Consider the following 15,376-nt stretch of genomic DNA (forward strand, 5'->3'; position numbering starts at 1 on the left):
CGTCTGCCGTGGGACACTGCGCGAGCTCCATCTGTGCCCAGCATCCGTGGCAGCTCCTCCTCGCTGCTGGGCTGCTTCATGTTTGGTTTGGGTCATTTTCAGTTGTGCTCTGCTGGGGTTGCAGGTGTGTTCTGCCGGGGGTGCGGGCGCGCTCTGATGTGGGGTGCGGGTGCTCTGCCGTGGGTGCGGGTGCGCTCTGCCGTGGGTGCGGGTGCTCTGCCGTGGGTGCGGGCGCGCTCTGCTGTGGGGTGCGGGCGTGCTCTGCTGTGGGGTGCGGGTGCTCTGCCGTGGGTGCGGGCGCGCCCTGCCGTGGGGTGCGGGCGCGCCCTGAGGTGGGGTGCGGGCGCGCCCTGAGGTGGGGTGCGGGCGCGCCCTGAGGTGGGGTGCGGGCGCGCTCTGCCGTGGGTGCGGGCGTGCCCTGATGTGGGTGCGGGCGCGCTCTGCTGTGGGTGCGGGCGTGCCCTGATGTGGGGTGCGGGCGCGCTCTGCTGGGGGTTTTGCATATTTAGGGTCCAACAGAACTGCTGGGGCAGGGTAAACATGTTTGGCTTTTTTAAAAAATTTGAGACGGAGTCTCACTCTGTGGCCCAGGCTGGAGTGCAGGGGCGCGATCTCGGCTCACTGCAAGCTCCACCTCCTGGGTTCACACCATTCTCCTGCCTCAGCCTCCCGAGTAGCTGGGACTACAGGTGCCCACCACGCCCTGCTAATTTTTTGTATTTTTAGTAGAGATGGGATTTCACCATGTTAGCCAGGATGGTCTCAATCTCCTGACCTCGTGATCCTCGGTCTCTGCCTCCCACAGTGCTGGGATTACAGGCATGAGCCACTGTGCCCCGCCAACATGTTTGGCTTTAAGAGGAGCTGCCACACCCGTCTTCCCAGGTGGGGACCAGCCCAGTCAGCAGCAGGGACACCAGTTCCCTCTTGACTCTTCCCGGTTATCTCCTGCCACTCAGGAGCCTGGGGTGGCTCCTCCCACTCAACACCCCTCCCTCCTCCTCCAGCGGAGGCCTCCGCCTGCACCCCCCACCCCCTAACTCAGCTCCTCATAACTCATGAGCTGGGTCCAGGGTGCCAGGAATGCCACTGAGGCTGGCAAGAGTCCTGAAAGGGAGTGGCAGGTGCTGCTCCACAAGGACAGTTGTCCACCCTCAACGAGGAGGGCTGCAGGGCAGCTGCTGACTGGCTGGTGGCCAGAGGACAGGGACAGGCAGCCACCCTCTTGCCATGACCACACCTGAGTCTCCCTTAATGTGGCTCTCAAGGGGCCGTTGAACACAGTGTTGAGAACTGCTGAGAAAATCACACCAAAGACAAACTACCCACGGATGCCAGTCACCACTCCAGGGTGACGAGAAAGGGAACACATAGGCGGCAGCATGACAAAATGAGTCCCAGCACACTACATCTGGTTTCGGGTTTTATTTTAGAATTTATAAAATTCCAGTGTCATCCATATTCATGAGCCTTTACACATGTTTGCATATAATCTCCAAATTCCAAAGTTAAGGCCAAGGGATGGATTGTAGCTATGGAAACAGATAATATGGAAGACATCCGACAAGAGAAAAAGCACACACACGCCTCACCCCAGCCTCATCCCTGCCCAGGGCTCTCCCGACAGCACAGAGGCTTCAGGGAGGCAGGCTGGGGACCGTCATTTCATCACCCTTACAACCACCACCCAAAGGAAAAGAGAGAAAAGCCAAAACAGTGTAGGAAAGGGCTTGCGTCGGAGACATCGAGTGACATACAGAGATGTGCAAAATTTGGGGAGAATTAAAATTTACCTTTGGGGGCGTAGGGGCCGGATGTTTTAGGACATTATAGAAAAGACAGAGGAGGAACCCGCTGGGATGGAGGCTGGAGGGAGCTGGAAGCAAGCAGCGAACAGCACAGAGTTCCAGAACTCACGCAGATAGGGAAGACGTGGCAGTCCCTCCCCCAGCGGCCTCCCCCGTGGAGGTGGAGGGGACAGATCCCGGGAAAGGCGGAAAAGTGCCTCGCTTTCCTTCCGTTTCCTAAGCCACGGTCACCCTAACCTGTGAAGTTGGAGGAAATGTTCCTTCCGATCCAATTTACCATTCCTGTGAACAGGCCCGATTAGGGCTGCCTGAGCAAATGCGGACTTGCCGAGGCAGCTGCAGCTAGACTTGGGCTAAGCCGTTCTGGGTCTACTCAGGAATTCCGGAGTCTGAAGATGACCAAGCTTGAGTTATTCAATTGATAGAAACACTGGGGGTGAGGTGTCAAGGCAGAAGCGACTGTCCCCAGGGAAGGGCTGGGAGATGGATGGGCGCCAGTCAGCTTTTCCGTAACTCAAATACCTGGGACAACTCGCCAGCAGCTCTGTCACCTCTGTGGGGGACAGAGACAAGGATGGGAAGACCAGAAAACCAGAGACTGGGGCCCCGTCCTCGGCCCTCACAGCAAGACAGAGATGCCTCCCTCGGAGAGCAGGGGCTCTCGGCATCCAGTGGTGTGGTCTGCATTCTGCTCTACCTCATGCTCCAGGCCCCATGCCATCGTCTCTTGGCCCTGGACCGTGAAAACTGCCAATCACCCGGGACCTGCTCCTACGGGCTGGCGTGCACATCTGGACGGCCTGTGGGTGGGGTGGGAGTGCCCACTCCCACTCTGGATGGGCCTGCTGGCCGCTGACCCACCTGTGCTGAGGGAAAGCGCCAGCCTCCAGCTTTGGTACATGGCGCCCACCCCCAGCTCCACGGGAAACCCACAACCACCAGAAACGTCTCAAGAGATGAGTGTGTGGGGTGGCACTAACTGCAGAGACCACTCCACGCCGGCTGAGGTAGAAAGAAGGCAACTGAACACGGCATCTAGGGCAGGGGCGGGCAGGGGCTGCAGGTGGTGTGAAGAAAAGCCTAGCTGTCATCTAAGGCAAACTGCCCCCACTGAGGATAAGCGTAAGGCCCTACCTCCCCCATCCTGTGCACGTCTCAATCACAGCAGACACTCTGACGGCCACAGGGGACCCAGATGGTGCCTACTGCCTTGCCTCCAGGCTCCACTCACCAGACTTAGGCTGAGGGTCTGGCAGTGGAGGTAGGGGCAGGGACCCTTGGTGCTTTCAGACCCCACGGCAGGTAAAATCGGGACTGCTTGAGAACCCAAGTCACCCTCTGCCTCTCAGGTCACCCCCCAGCTCCAGGAACCTGCCCTCCTGCTGTCCAGAGCCAGGTCTTCCTTGCGGACACCTGTGCTGAGGCGCTTTGGCAGCTGGAGGCGGCTGACTGCACTCCACCAACAGGACGGTCTGGACCACGGGAAATGGGCAGGAGGTGGGAAAGGAAGAGGGCAAACGTTTGGCTTTTATAAAGTCAAGGACGTTTATTTCCTGAGGTCATGACACAGGAAGTCGAATCCTAGCCACAGCTGCGGAGCTCTGGTGATGGTCGGAGTGCTGGCTGACATGCCGGGTGGACCAGGAGCCGGAGTCTGTTATCTTAGCACGAATGCTCATGACCGTGGTTTAGTGTTAAACAGTGGAGCAGGTCCTGAGTGGACAGCGCACAGCCAGGCCTGGAGGAGCGGCCGCACGCAGAGCCAGGCACTGGGCTCCCTGTGAGACCTCGGGAAGGGGGGAGAGCGTCAACAATTTACGAAGGGTCCAGCCGCTGGGTCAGATTGAGACAAACCATGTGTGGTTGGGTTCGGGTCAGCAGCTGGAGAGGTTTCTGCTTTTTGATCATTATCGTTTGGGGCCCCAAGGGAGGGTCTTGGGAGCCACCTGAGCCCCAAAGCTGGGAAATTCCTCAGAGCTGCTCATGTCGGGAGCCTGTGCAGAGAAAGGACACAGCTTCAGGAGGGGTTGCTCCCCGACTCGCAAGCAGCTTCCGACGCAGTTGCCACCCTCGGGACACCGAGCCCGCCCGCCCGCCGGCCGCCCGCCCGCCCGCCCTGGGACCCAGGAGGGCAGAAGCCGGTGTCTGACCTTCTCACTGCTGCTGGCGGTCCAGGGCGCGTCCCGTACCACAAAGCCTCTGGAAGGTGCCTTGGCCTCCTCGTGCGCCGGGGGCTTCATGTACACCTGCAGCACCTCGCTGTCCACCACGTCGGCCAGCTGCAGGCAGAGGACAGGAAGACAGGGTCAGTCTGCCCAGCACCCCCAGCATCCCGCCCGCCTGCTCACCCCTGCACCTCGCCTGCCTCTGGAAACACAAGTGCTCTCTTGTCCCCTGAAGCTCCTGGCTGGGCCTCAGGCCCGTGGACGTGCCAGGGTGCCTCCGGGCTCTAAGGCCCAGGCAGACTCACGTATTCCTCCTCCAGGTTGAGGATGTGGTCGATGGCCTCCTCCACGTTCTCTGGGAGCCCCGTCACAGTGACACAGTTGGGGTCTGGGGCTCCGCTCTGTGGGAAGCGAATGTCCACCTGGAAGGAGGTACAACGGCAGATGAGGGGCTGTGAGCGAGGAAAAGCGTTAAAATTATGTGTCTGTTTCTAGTGAAGCATTTTCTGAGTTAGCAAACATTTTAAAATCTGGTTTCAGAGTTGTTCTGAAGTTAGTCAGTCTCATCACCACACCAAGTTAGGTGCGTCTCGGAGCACCCCGTTCACAGCAGACAGAGGGCCGCAGCACGCACTGTACGCTCTTGCATGAAATTCCCACCCACAGAGGAGCTCGCCAGGCAGCCGTCACGGGGATGCCTCACACAGGCCATCGCCTGCGCTGACCTGTGGTGTCCATGAGGACAGTTCCACTGCCAGCCCTGGGGTTGTGGCCTCATCATCTTGAGGGGAAGGCCATGCCCTCCCCTTTCTTCTGGCCAGCCAGGCGCCCCGGTGAGAGAGGGATTCTCACCCACTGTGCTTCCAGCCGGCTCACCTTGAATTCATCCATGATTTTGCGAATGGCTTTGCCGCGGGCACCGATGATGCGGGCGTGAACACGGTGGTCCAGCGGGACGTCCTCAGAAACCATCTGCTCAAGTTCACCCACAATTCTCAATATAGCGTCCCTGGCAGCCTCTGTGTTCTTTTCGTACCCTGTGATGGTAATTTGGTCCTGGGGCTACAAAGGGAGAAAGTAGTCAGAAAAGGGGATCCTCACTGGGATTCCCGGCAGGGGCCAGAGCCGGCCCCCGCTGCTAAGGAAAACAGCTCAGGAGAGAGAAGGTGGAAGCAACATAACAGCTGATGTAAAACAGAGTTACCAATGTCCACTCAGCTCCCGATTCTTCCCAGACTCCACCCGAAAGACAGAGAATTACAGGACGAAAAAGGACATCTGTCCTCAAAGACAAAGGAGAGGCACTGACAGGCAAGAACTCTGGACTCAAGGACAGCGGGGCAGAGAGAAAGCCCCGGCTGGGCGCGGTGGCTCACGCCTGTCATCCCAGCACTGTGGGACGCCGAGGTGGGCGGATCAGGAGGTGAGGAGATCGAGACCATCCTGGCTAACACGGTGAAACCCTGTCTCTACTAAAAATACAAAAAACTAGCCGGGCGAGGTGGCAGCGCCTGTAGTCCCAGCACTGTGGGAGGCTGAGACGGGCGGATCATGAGGTCAGGAGATTGAGACCGTCCTGGCTAACACGGTGAAACCCCGTCTCCATTAAAAATACAAAAAACTAGCAACTAGCCGGGCAAGGTGGCGGGCGCCTGTGGTCCCAGCTACACGGGAGGCTGAGGCAGGAGAATGGCGTGAACCCAGGAGGCGGAGGTTGCAGTCAGCCGAGATTGCGCCACTACACTCCAGCCTGGGCGACAGAGCCCCCAACCTAGAGACAACAGAGCAGCAGCCCAAGAAGGTTCTGTCCAGAGTGAAGCAAAATGCCAGAGCGGGAGGCAGCAGCCCCACCCACACGTGGCCCAGCGGAGCTGACAGCCTCAGGCACCACCTGCATGCTGCCAGGCACAGAACCTCACGAACAGAAGCACAGCTCACAGGAAAAAGCTGCCCTGAAGAAATGACGGCTCCACCCCACTTGGCTCATGGTGTATTAGATAGAATAGTCTAACTGCTAAATAATGACTTTTGTTTTAAAAGATGGAGTCTCGCTCTGTCGCCCAGGCTGGAGCACAATGGCGTGATCTCAGCTTACTGCAAACTCCACCTCCTGGGTTCAAGCTATTCTTATGTCTCAGCCTCCCAAGTAGCTGGGATTACAGGCGCAGCCACCGCCCCTGGCTAATTTTTGTATTTTTAGGAGAGACAGGCTTTCGCCATGTTGGTCAGGTTGGCCTTGAACTCCTGACCTCAGATGATCCACCCGCCTCAGCCTCCAAGAGTGCTGGGATTACTGGTGTGAGCCACTGCACCTCACCTATAATGACTTAAAATTGGTAATTATATAGAATAGTAGAGGGAAATAAAGGGCAATAAGGGTGAGAGATTTAAGAGTTGAACTCCTGGGCTGGGAGTGGTGGCTCACAGCTGTAGTCCCAGCTACTTGGGAGGTTGCAGCACAAGAATCACTTCAACCTGGGAGATGGAGGTTACAGTGAGCCGAGATTGTGCCACTACACTCCAGCCGGGCGACAGAACAAGACTCTCTCAAAAAAAAAAAAAGAGCTAAACTCTTAAGATCAAGATTAGAAATTTAAAAATGTACTTGGAGAGAGAAAAGGATGTGGGAGCCGGAGGAGGCAGGGTGCAGGTGGGCCCTCCTGGCCTGGCTGGGGTGTGTGTGACTCAAAGATCCAAAAGGAAACAAGAAGCTGGGGAGAAAGAAGGGGAAGGTGAAGCCACGGAAAACCCTGGGCAGCATGCCCACAGTGGGAGCGAGGCGGGGAGGGGCTTTGCCGCCAGAGGCAGTGGGAGCGAGAGGTGTGGAGGGGCTTTGCCGCCAGAGGCAGTGGGAGCGAGAGGCGGGGAGGGGCTTTGCCGCCAGAGGCAGTGGGAGCGAGGCGGGGAGGGGCTTTGCTGCCAGAGGGTCTGCTGACTGTTTCTGGTCGCCAGCACAACCGTGGTCACCAAGGCTTGCTAGTCTCCCACTGTGGGCAAAGCTGTGCTGGACACGTCTAGGAAGCAGACACCCCGGCACGATGCCAGGAAAGACCAAGCCTGGGAAGGCCATGTGTATGCAAGAGGGAGCCAGACACACATGGGGGTGTTGGGTGGGGCTGCCCTGCATGCCAGGTGGCAGAGCCCAGAGAGGGGATGAGGCTGCCTTTCATTTTGTTCTGAGCGAGGCAAGGAGGCCATGAGAGCCAGTGGCAGGGGGGTGACACTGCAATTTGGAGGAAGTAACAAGAAGAGTTTACTAAGGACCATCCGGCAAGCACAACGGTGTTTACAGATGGGGCTGCAGAGAAACGTCCACCTGAGGCCCCGAGCCCTTGGGAGCCTCAGAGAGGCCCGGAGCTACACCTGGAGGTACCACTGATCAAGGACCCAGCTGGAGCTCCTGCTCATTTTCCAGAAGGCAACACAGGAGAAAAGGCCCCAGGCCCCAGATGATACATGGTGCCAGAGACCGCACCTATCCGGCAAGTGCCAAGACATAGCCCAAACCTCAAGCCAGAATCAGGTCCTCAGAGACTCGCCACTCTCATCTTGGCCCTCGAACCCCCATCTAGGCACATCTGGTTACTGCTCCCAAGTCACGACAAAGGTCAACAAGCGCTTCTGCCCCAGATGCGCTCCGAGGCTCTCACCTGGTTCCCATCGTCCTTATCAGGAAACTGGATGTTCACGTCGTGCTCCAGCCGGATCTGGGTAATCACTGCCCCCTTTCTCCCAATAATCTTGGGATGGTATTTGGGGTCTACAGTGACACTCAGCTTAAAACTCCTTAAAGCCTACAAATGAAAGGAGCGAGAATGAGGCAAAGAACACAGAGCTTTTTGGTCTTAAGCTGACCCACCGTGACCCCATGCCCCCTTCTGCCCCGGTCACAGGACAGCAGAGAGGCTGCAGTGTTCTGTAACCCATGGTCCGGAATGGTCTGCCGCTTCTCGGGTCCGACCCCTGCCACCGTCCACTGTCTGCTAATGGCGAGAACCAGGGAACTTGGCTGCTCCACAAGGAGGTCTATAAATCCTTCAAAAGAGGGCTTGCGGCCACTTACGAGGATCGTACTCGGGAACTGACAGAGCGGGCAGTGTGATGAGCTTGGGGCCCTACCCTCCTCATTTGTCAAACGGGTCTGATGGATATGCATAGAAATGCTCTGGATCTTTTTAGGGCTGGGGCAGAGGCAGACCAAGAAGAGGGGGCAGCCACAGCCCCTGAACACCCAGGCCCAAAGGCTACAGGTATTATTAGGCTGCAGGACAGAACCTGGAGTCCACGCAGGGGTACACTGAGACCATGTGAGGTTCACGAGCTCCACCCCATTCACCAGACTCGATGTGCTGATGGGAGGAGTGGAAAGCCAACCCCCTCAGCAAGCCACCACCCACCGGGCAAGCTGGCTCCACGTTTCCAGAACCCCTGCTCCCGTCTGCAGCGCTGCCTCACTCACACAATCCTTCCCGTCTGCAGCGCTGCCTCACTCACACAATCCTTCCCGTCTGCAGCGCTGCCTCACTCACACGATCCTTCCCGTCTGCAGCGCTGCCTCACTCACACGATCCTTCCCGTCTGCAGCGTTGCCTCACTCACACGATCCTTCCCGTCTGCAGCGTTGCCTCACTCACAGGATCCTTCCCGTCTGCAGCGCTGCCTCACTCACACAATCCTTCCCGTCTGCAGCGCTGCCTCACTCACACAATCCTTCCCGTCTGCAGCGCTGCCTCACTCACACGATCCTTCCCGCTGCCTCACTCACACGATCCTTCCCGTCTGCAGCGTTGCCTCACTCACACGATCCTTCCCGTCTGCAGCGTTGCCTCACTCACAGGATCCTTCCCGTCTGCAGCGCTGCCTCACTCACACAATCCTTCCCGTCTGCAGCGCTGCCTCACTCACACAATCCTCCAACATCAGCCCTGCCAGAGGCTGGGGGTTTCATCCCTGCTTACCAGGAAGTCACTCGCCCTTTGACCACCCTGTGCTAGAGGTCAGTGGGGGTCCCCTGACGCTCGTCCTCACTACATGGGGGTCTCTCGCAACCTGGACCTTTCCTGTAGGTCTGAGGTACCTTCTGATTTGGTTGTAAGAGGAACTGCAAATTTACACAGAAGTCCAACTTTGTCACTTTTATATGAAAAAGAGAAAGGTTCCATGCTCTTAGCTAGTTCCACAGCAAGACCTCTGGATGCTGACTGCATCCTGGCACTGCCTGCGTCTCACCTCCAGCCACCCAGATGTAACTGGGATTCTGGGATCTCGAAGAACTCCCCTAGATTCTGACATGTGCCCAGAGCTGAGCACCATGGCTCCAGGCAGCGCCCTGGCCACCTCCTGCTCACCCGGTCCTCCTGCTCGGCCTGTAGCTCCTTCACACGTTCCAGCAGTCCAGCCTTGGCCCGGTCCAGATTTGCAGCAAGGCCCGTGATGGCGATGATGTCAGACTGCAGCTCAGGTGCTGGGACATGTATGTTCACCTACGTGAAGAGGGGCTGACTTGATGTTTGGGACCCCAGAGAACAGGAGGAGTCCGTTGGCCCTGGGACCCAGGAGTGAGAGGGAAGCCCACCCGCCATGAAGGAAGCCAGTGCTCAATCCGAGCAGGAGGAGGCAGAGTCAACAAGAAGCTGAGGACGGACACTGGCGCTCAAGAGAGGATGCGACAGGCCGCTCCTGTGACACGGCCTCCCGGGAAAGGGGTCTACCTCAAACTCGTCCATCATCTTGCGGATCCCACTTCCTTTCTGCCCGATAACGTAACGGTGAAGGTCAAAGGGCACCTCTACTTCGATGGTGACGGGGACCAGTGCCTGCATGGAGGATGGTCACGGTTAGGCCATGGGAGCTGGGAGATGAGTGACCTTGTAAGCTCAGCAACGGGGCTCCATGAAACACAAAGCAAACAGCCCTCTGACAACAGCAATGTACCCCACCTGACATGCCTCCAGGGCCTTGAACTCAATAGAAAAGAATGGGAAAAGATTTGCATTAGGATAACGCTGACAGACAAAACTTCCAGACCCTTCACTGAAGCCTGCCCTCCTGAATTACAGCAGCCCCTTCAGGCCCACGTAGGAAGAGAGGCCCTGACTGCTGGCACATCCTTGGGGTCAGGATGACTTTGACCGACACCCAAGAGGTGTCACGAGGGACCCTCGGACCGCTGCTTACCTTCCCTGCCCTGTCTCCCCCACCGCCCTTCGCCTCCAGAACCTGCTCTTTCTTGCCACAGCATTTACCATCACTTGCCACAGGATATATCTGTGTTGACTGCTTGTCTCTCCCCTGCAATGTGAGAACTATTTTTGTGCTGTGGCAGCGCAGCACTGAGAGCAGCATCCAATGTGCAGGTGGCACTCAACACTGACTGCACACAGGTGAGCTAGGCCTGAGGATCCCCACTCACATGGGGGGAGACACTGCAACTGGAGGTCACATTCAAACCCCTGCAACTGAGACCCTTCCACAGCCCCCACACCCACCACGGGCCTGAGAGGCCGGATCCCCAGCTGTCCCAGAAAGCGGCTGTAGAACCCGGAGGCCTGGTGAAGGGAAGTGGCCTCCCCAAACTCTGTGTCCAGCTGAGGAGCACAGCCAGACAGCCCGTGCGCACATGGTAGGAGCAAGATGGGTAGCTCCACTGCCACTGCCACTGGGCAACTGTCCATCCCATCCAGGCCACACCTCTCCCCAGGTGCCTGCTGACTGGGCCTTGGCGGGGGTGCAGGAGGGCACACAGACACATACCTCCAGGGCTTCCTTGGCAGCCTCACACTTTTCTTTCCGGCCAGAGATGATAATGATGTCACACCTCCTTGGAGAGCCAGGGTCAGAATCTTTGGCCTCTCTCCCCTCCCCAGCTTCGTCCCCATTCTCCTGGACAACTGGCTCTGCACTGTGAACTAGAGAGAAAGGGGAAAGGGGACAGCTCACAGCTGCTGGAAGAGACCCCATGCCTTATTCAGATGCACACGTCTGTGAGGCACCTGCTGGGTGCTGGGTGGTAAAAGGGAGGGGAGACCATTCCTGTCCTTCAAGAGGTCTTGGGTCTAGGCAGGGAGAGCAGATAGGCTGTCCCCACAGCAGCCTCAAAGGGGGCTCCCAGACCTGGGGGGACACTGAAGGCTTTGCAGGGGGGCCGTGAGCTCTGTGTCTCCCTTATTCACCTTGAAAATGAAGCTAACAGCAACTACTGCAGAGGCTTCAGTGAGATCAGATGAGTTAATTCATCGGAGGAACACAGGGCAGGCCCACTGCACATGTGGGGCTTGACTGTGAGGCAGGGCTCATCAGGGAAGGTGGCTAGCATGCAGCCCCACCCGGGAGAGGCAGTGGGAAGCGGGTGAGAGGTCTAGGGGAGACAGAAAGGACAAGGCCAAGGTAAACCTGCACCAGCTCCTTATGCCAGGAAGCGAGAGCCCCAGGAGTGAAGGGTGTGTGAACAGGACACAGAAGGCAGCTGGAGGGGCTCCCACAGACGACGCTGGGACACCAATGTGTACCAAAATAGACACCACAACAATAATTATCACTAAGACAGAACCCAGGAGGTGTGTGATGTAAATAAACGAGCAGGAGGCCAGACAGACGCCCGCCTAAAATCAAGGGTGATCCCGGGGTGGGGGGAAGTAGGCATTTCTGAAGGAGAAAAAATGGCAAATTTGAATACTGATAACATGTTAGATACTACTGTTATATAATGTTAGATCTGATTCCGATAAATGTGCTAGAACCATGCAAGAGAATGTCCTTGTTCTAAGAAAATATCCACCATGAATAAAGGGACATGTCTAAAAATTACATTCAGAAAAAAAAGTGTGTAAAAGGGGAGAAGTTGAGAAAAGAAACTGGTGCCACAGGATGTGTCTACACTATTCTGTGAAACTTGATCAGGACGTGTCTACGCTGTTCTGTGAAACTCTTATCAGGACGTGTCTACGCTGTTCTGTGACATGATCAGGACGTGTCTACGCTGTTCTGTGACACTCAGGACGTGTCTACGCTGTTCTGTGACACATCAGGACGTGTCTACTATTCTGTGAAATTCTATCAAAATTAAAGTTTTAAATAACCACTGAAGTGTCAAACCTAGATGGAGTGCAGTATGAGTTTATTAGTTTCCTACTCAAAACAGCCTGTATTCTCAGGAAAACAAAGGGGCTTGAATGGCTGTGTGTGACATGCTTCCTGGATGCCCAGAGAGATGACGCTATGTGAACTCAGCAGGCTACAGGGCCACCTGCCGCCCAAACAGCTCAGCCAAGCCTGACACACAGAGTGGAGAGCAGACCTTTTGTTTCACAAATGCAGAGCAAGTGAGAGAGCGGCAACCCACTCACATCCCACAGGTCGCCTCCCCACCACCAGGTGCATGAGCAGAGCTGGGGGCAAGCAGGGTACCGAGAGCTGAATGCCTTCCTAGAGGAACTGCCAGCCACTTGGATGGTGCCCTCCGGCCAGCGAGAGGCAGCAGCTGCCTGCCTCACAGGGGACACCCCACGGTGAAGGGAGGTGTGGAGGAGGAAGCTCTCCAACCAGGCTCATGCGATCCAAACGATATCATGAGAATCACTGGGACTGAACTCGGGGCACCCGAGGATGAGGCTGCACGCTCCTCATTGCCTTGGGACTCGCTACCTTGTGTGTTTCTAGGACATGTGAAGGTCACCTGGTCACTCTGTCAGTAACTGACATAGTCCATCTTTTAAAGGCCAGGAAGTGACCCTAAACCTCGGGAAGCCCCCAGCATACACAGATGGTTTTCCAGCAGAGACAGGAAAGAGCCTCACCAGTATGTGCGACAGCTCCGCCTCTCACGTGGGAGGCACCGCTATTAACAAGCAGAACAGGGCTAATGGGGGACCCACCTGGGTTCTCCTCTCTGTCTGGGAATTTAATTTGAACACTGAAATCCCGAGTAATCTGCTGGATTCTGGAACCTTTGGGGCCCATGACAGATCGATGGAATTTCTGGGGTATAGCACATTCTAATGTCACCTGAGCTTCCTGGAGGGAGGTACACAAAGAAAAAAGAAAACAACAAAGATTAAATTCCTTAGGACCAGTTTTACAGAACTCTTCACACCACCTTCCTCCCTGTCCTCTACAGCCACTTGGCACAGATGCTCCCCTTCTCCTGAGTCCAGGGCTCCAGGCGCAGGGAGGAGGGAAGATAGCAGGACAGGTCTAAGGGGGTGGGCCTCCTCTGAAATGTGTCCCAGAAGGCCAGCTGCCGTCCCTGGGGGGTGGCCAATTCAGCCAAGGGAGTGGGACCTCCTGGGGTAGCCTCTGACTCCATGAGGATGCAACGGACTTGATTATCAAAGAAAGGGCATCCAAGGCCCTGGCACGTGAGTGACCTGGAGGGGACACTCTCTGAAGACTGCTTTAGAAAAAGACCACGTCTTCTCGTGACTTCCTGTGGATTCACGTGGATGCCCTCAAATCGATTTTCTTTCCTTCACAGAGGGGAGGAGTGAGCTGGCCCCTTACACAGACTGCATTTCCATTTTTTCTGACCCCTTACAGACTGCATTTTCTTTCTTTCTCTTGCTTTCTTCCCCGCCCCCCCTTCTTCTTCTTCTTCTCTCTCTCTTTTTTTTTTTTAAAGTGCTTCTCACAGGCAGAATTCTCACCAACTATCAGGAAGGAGGCCAGACAGGCTGAGGAAAGAAGAGCAAGCACCTGAAAGCCCCTTCTGAAGCCTTCCGGGGCCGTACGAGGGAGTCACCTGCCTGCAGGGTGGAGGGAACACCCATACATGGCTTTGGTGAGTGGCCACTGGGGGCTGAGAACCCGTCCCCGAGCACCCAAGTGCCTACCAGGTCCTCAATGATCTCCTGAATGCGTTTCTTGGCTGCCTCCACACAGTCCTTGGCGCCCTTGAGGGTGACTTTGTCGCTCTGTGTGCCAGAGCGTGGGAAGCTGACCATCACCCCGCCATACTCTTCAGCAATCTCCCGCAAGACCTGGCCTCTCCGGATGACAAAGTGGCGGTGGTGCTTGGGGTCCACCAGCATGGAGTCTTCCACCACATTATCCTGCAGTGTTAAGAAGAGATGGAAGATAAGCCACCCCACCACGGCCCCAGCAGAGTCGGCCGCCGAGGCCCGCTCCCCACCACGGCCCCGGCAGAGTCGGCCGCCGAGGCCCGCTCCCCACCACGGCCCCGGCAGAGTCGGCTGCCACGGCCCACTCCCTACCAGGTTTTGGATCAAGGCCTCCAGCTCCTTCTGTGCCTCTCGAACGGCGTCCTCCTTTCCAATGATGGTGATTAGGTCCTGGTCCTTGTCCTCAGCCGCGGGGAAGATGACGCGTGCTCCCGTGCTGTCACGCACCTTGCGAATTTTGCCGCCCCCCTTGCCGATGAGGAATTTGTGGTATTCTGGCTTGGCACGGATGTCAACAGTGAAACTCTTGGTTTGCTGCAGAAACCAATCCCGCTCTGTTAGCCTGACACCACATGCCTGGACCACAGTGAGGAAGACAAGAGGGCCTGAAGGACAGCAAGGTCAGGCTCCCCTTACATTGTCACCAGTGTCCTGATGTTGCACCAATACCCCCAAAATGGGGCCAGCACACCTCACTGAATAAACAGATGAATACCCAGACAGACCGCACACATACTTCTCTTCCACAACAATCAGATGCTGGTGGTAATGAACACACAGGCTTAGAACCCTGGTCCTGCCACTGACAAGCACTGACCGAACTTCTCCAAGCCATTTTTGATCTGCACAGGGGGAGAAGGGAGCAGCGCGCTGCACGATGTGTTGGTAGAGTGCACGTCCTGGGGAGCATGGGGTGTGCCCAGCAGAGCAGGAAGCAAGCTGCCCAAGAGGCTTGCCCCATGCTCCCACTTTTCTACCTGCTTCCAGACCAAGCGCGCACAAATCTGGGCCAGGCTTCCTGTCCTCCCACGAGTGCTACAGATCAGCCCCCACAAAACCAGCTACTCCCCAAGCTCAAGCTCAGAGGGACACAAGCCAACCAAGGCTATAGGTAGAGACCAGCCCTCAGAGGCCTCATGTAGCACAACACCCTTGTGTGGCAACAAGAAATGAGGGTCCTCGAAAGGCCCTGGACACTGTACTTGTGGACACCAGTGCCTCTGGCAGACTCATGCAGGGGAACACAGAGAAGTGTGCTGCTTGCTCTACGTGACTCAGATCCACAAGGATAGCTCTTGCCTTTCTCTGGACCCAAGACCTGGCCCGCAAGCAAGAATACCAAAGAAAAATGTGCTAGCATAAAAATACTAAATAACAACTTTGCTATCTTTTAAGGGCAGGTTTCACCAAATACCACCTAGAGACTCTGCTACTTTTCAAAGACACCCACGAATAGAGCATTAGTCAAAAATCAGGCAATGAATTAGGCAAATCCAATCCAGCAATA

General features: G+C 56.5%; 1 protein-coding gene across 7 annotated transcripts in view; it reads right to left on the reverse strand.

Annotated features, from left to right (window-relative positions):
* Positions 1-3,328: 3,328 nt before the first annotated feature.
* HDLBP (high density lipoprotein binding protein) overlaps positions 3,329-15,376 on the reverse strand; it is an 87,295-nt gene continuing 75,247 nt past the window's right edge. For all 7 annotated transcript variants that reach the window (XM_015111546.3, XM_077958132.1, XM_015111549.3 and 4 more), the window contains 11 exons: positions 14,182-14,403; positions 13,801-14,019; positions 12,847-12,985; positions 10,727-10,881; positions 9,685-9,789; positions 9,322-9,456; positions 7,624-7,767; positions 4,850-5,035; positions 4,279-4,395; positions 3,959-4,087; positions 3,329-3,802 (listed from right to left, as the gene is read on the reverse strand). In XM_015111546.3, the coding sequence (XP_014967032.2) occupies positions 3,716-3,802; positions 3,959-4,087; positions 4,279-4,395; positions 4,850-5,035; positions 7,624-7,767; positions 9,322-9,456; positions 9,685-9,789; positions 10,727-10,881; positions 12,847-12,985; positions 13,801-14,019; positions 14,182-14,403 (1,638 nt within the window). In that variant the 3' untranslated portion in view covers positions 3,329-3,715. The remainder of the gene's footprint in view (positions 3,803-3,958; positions 4,088-4,278; positions 4,396-4,849; positions 5,036-7,623; positions 7,768-9,321; positions 9,457-9,684; positions 9,790-10,726; positions 10,882-12,846; positions 12,986-13,800; positions 14,020-14,181; positions 14,404-15,376) is intronic.

Source organism: Macaca mulatta, chromosome 12 (assembly GCF_049350105.2).
Source record: "Macaca mulatta isolate MMU2019108-1 chromosome 12, T2T-MMU8v2.0, whole genome shotgun sequence".
NCBI classification, from domain to species: Eukaryota; Metazoa; Chordata; class Mammalia; order Primates; family Cercopithecidae; genus Macaca; species Macaca mulatta.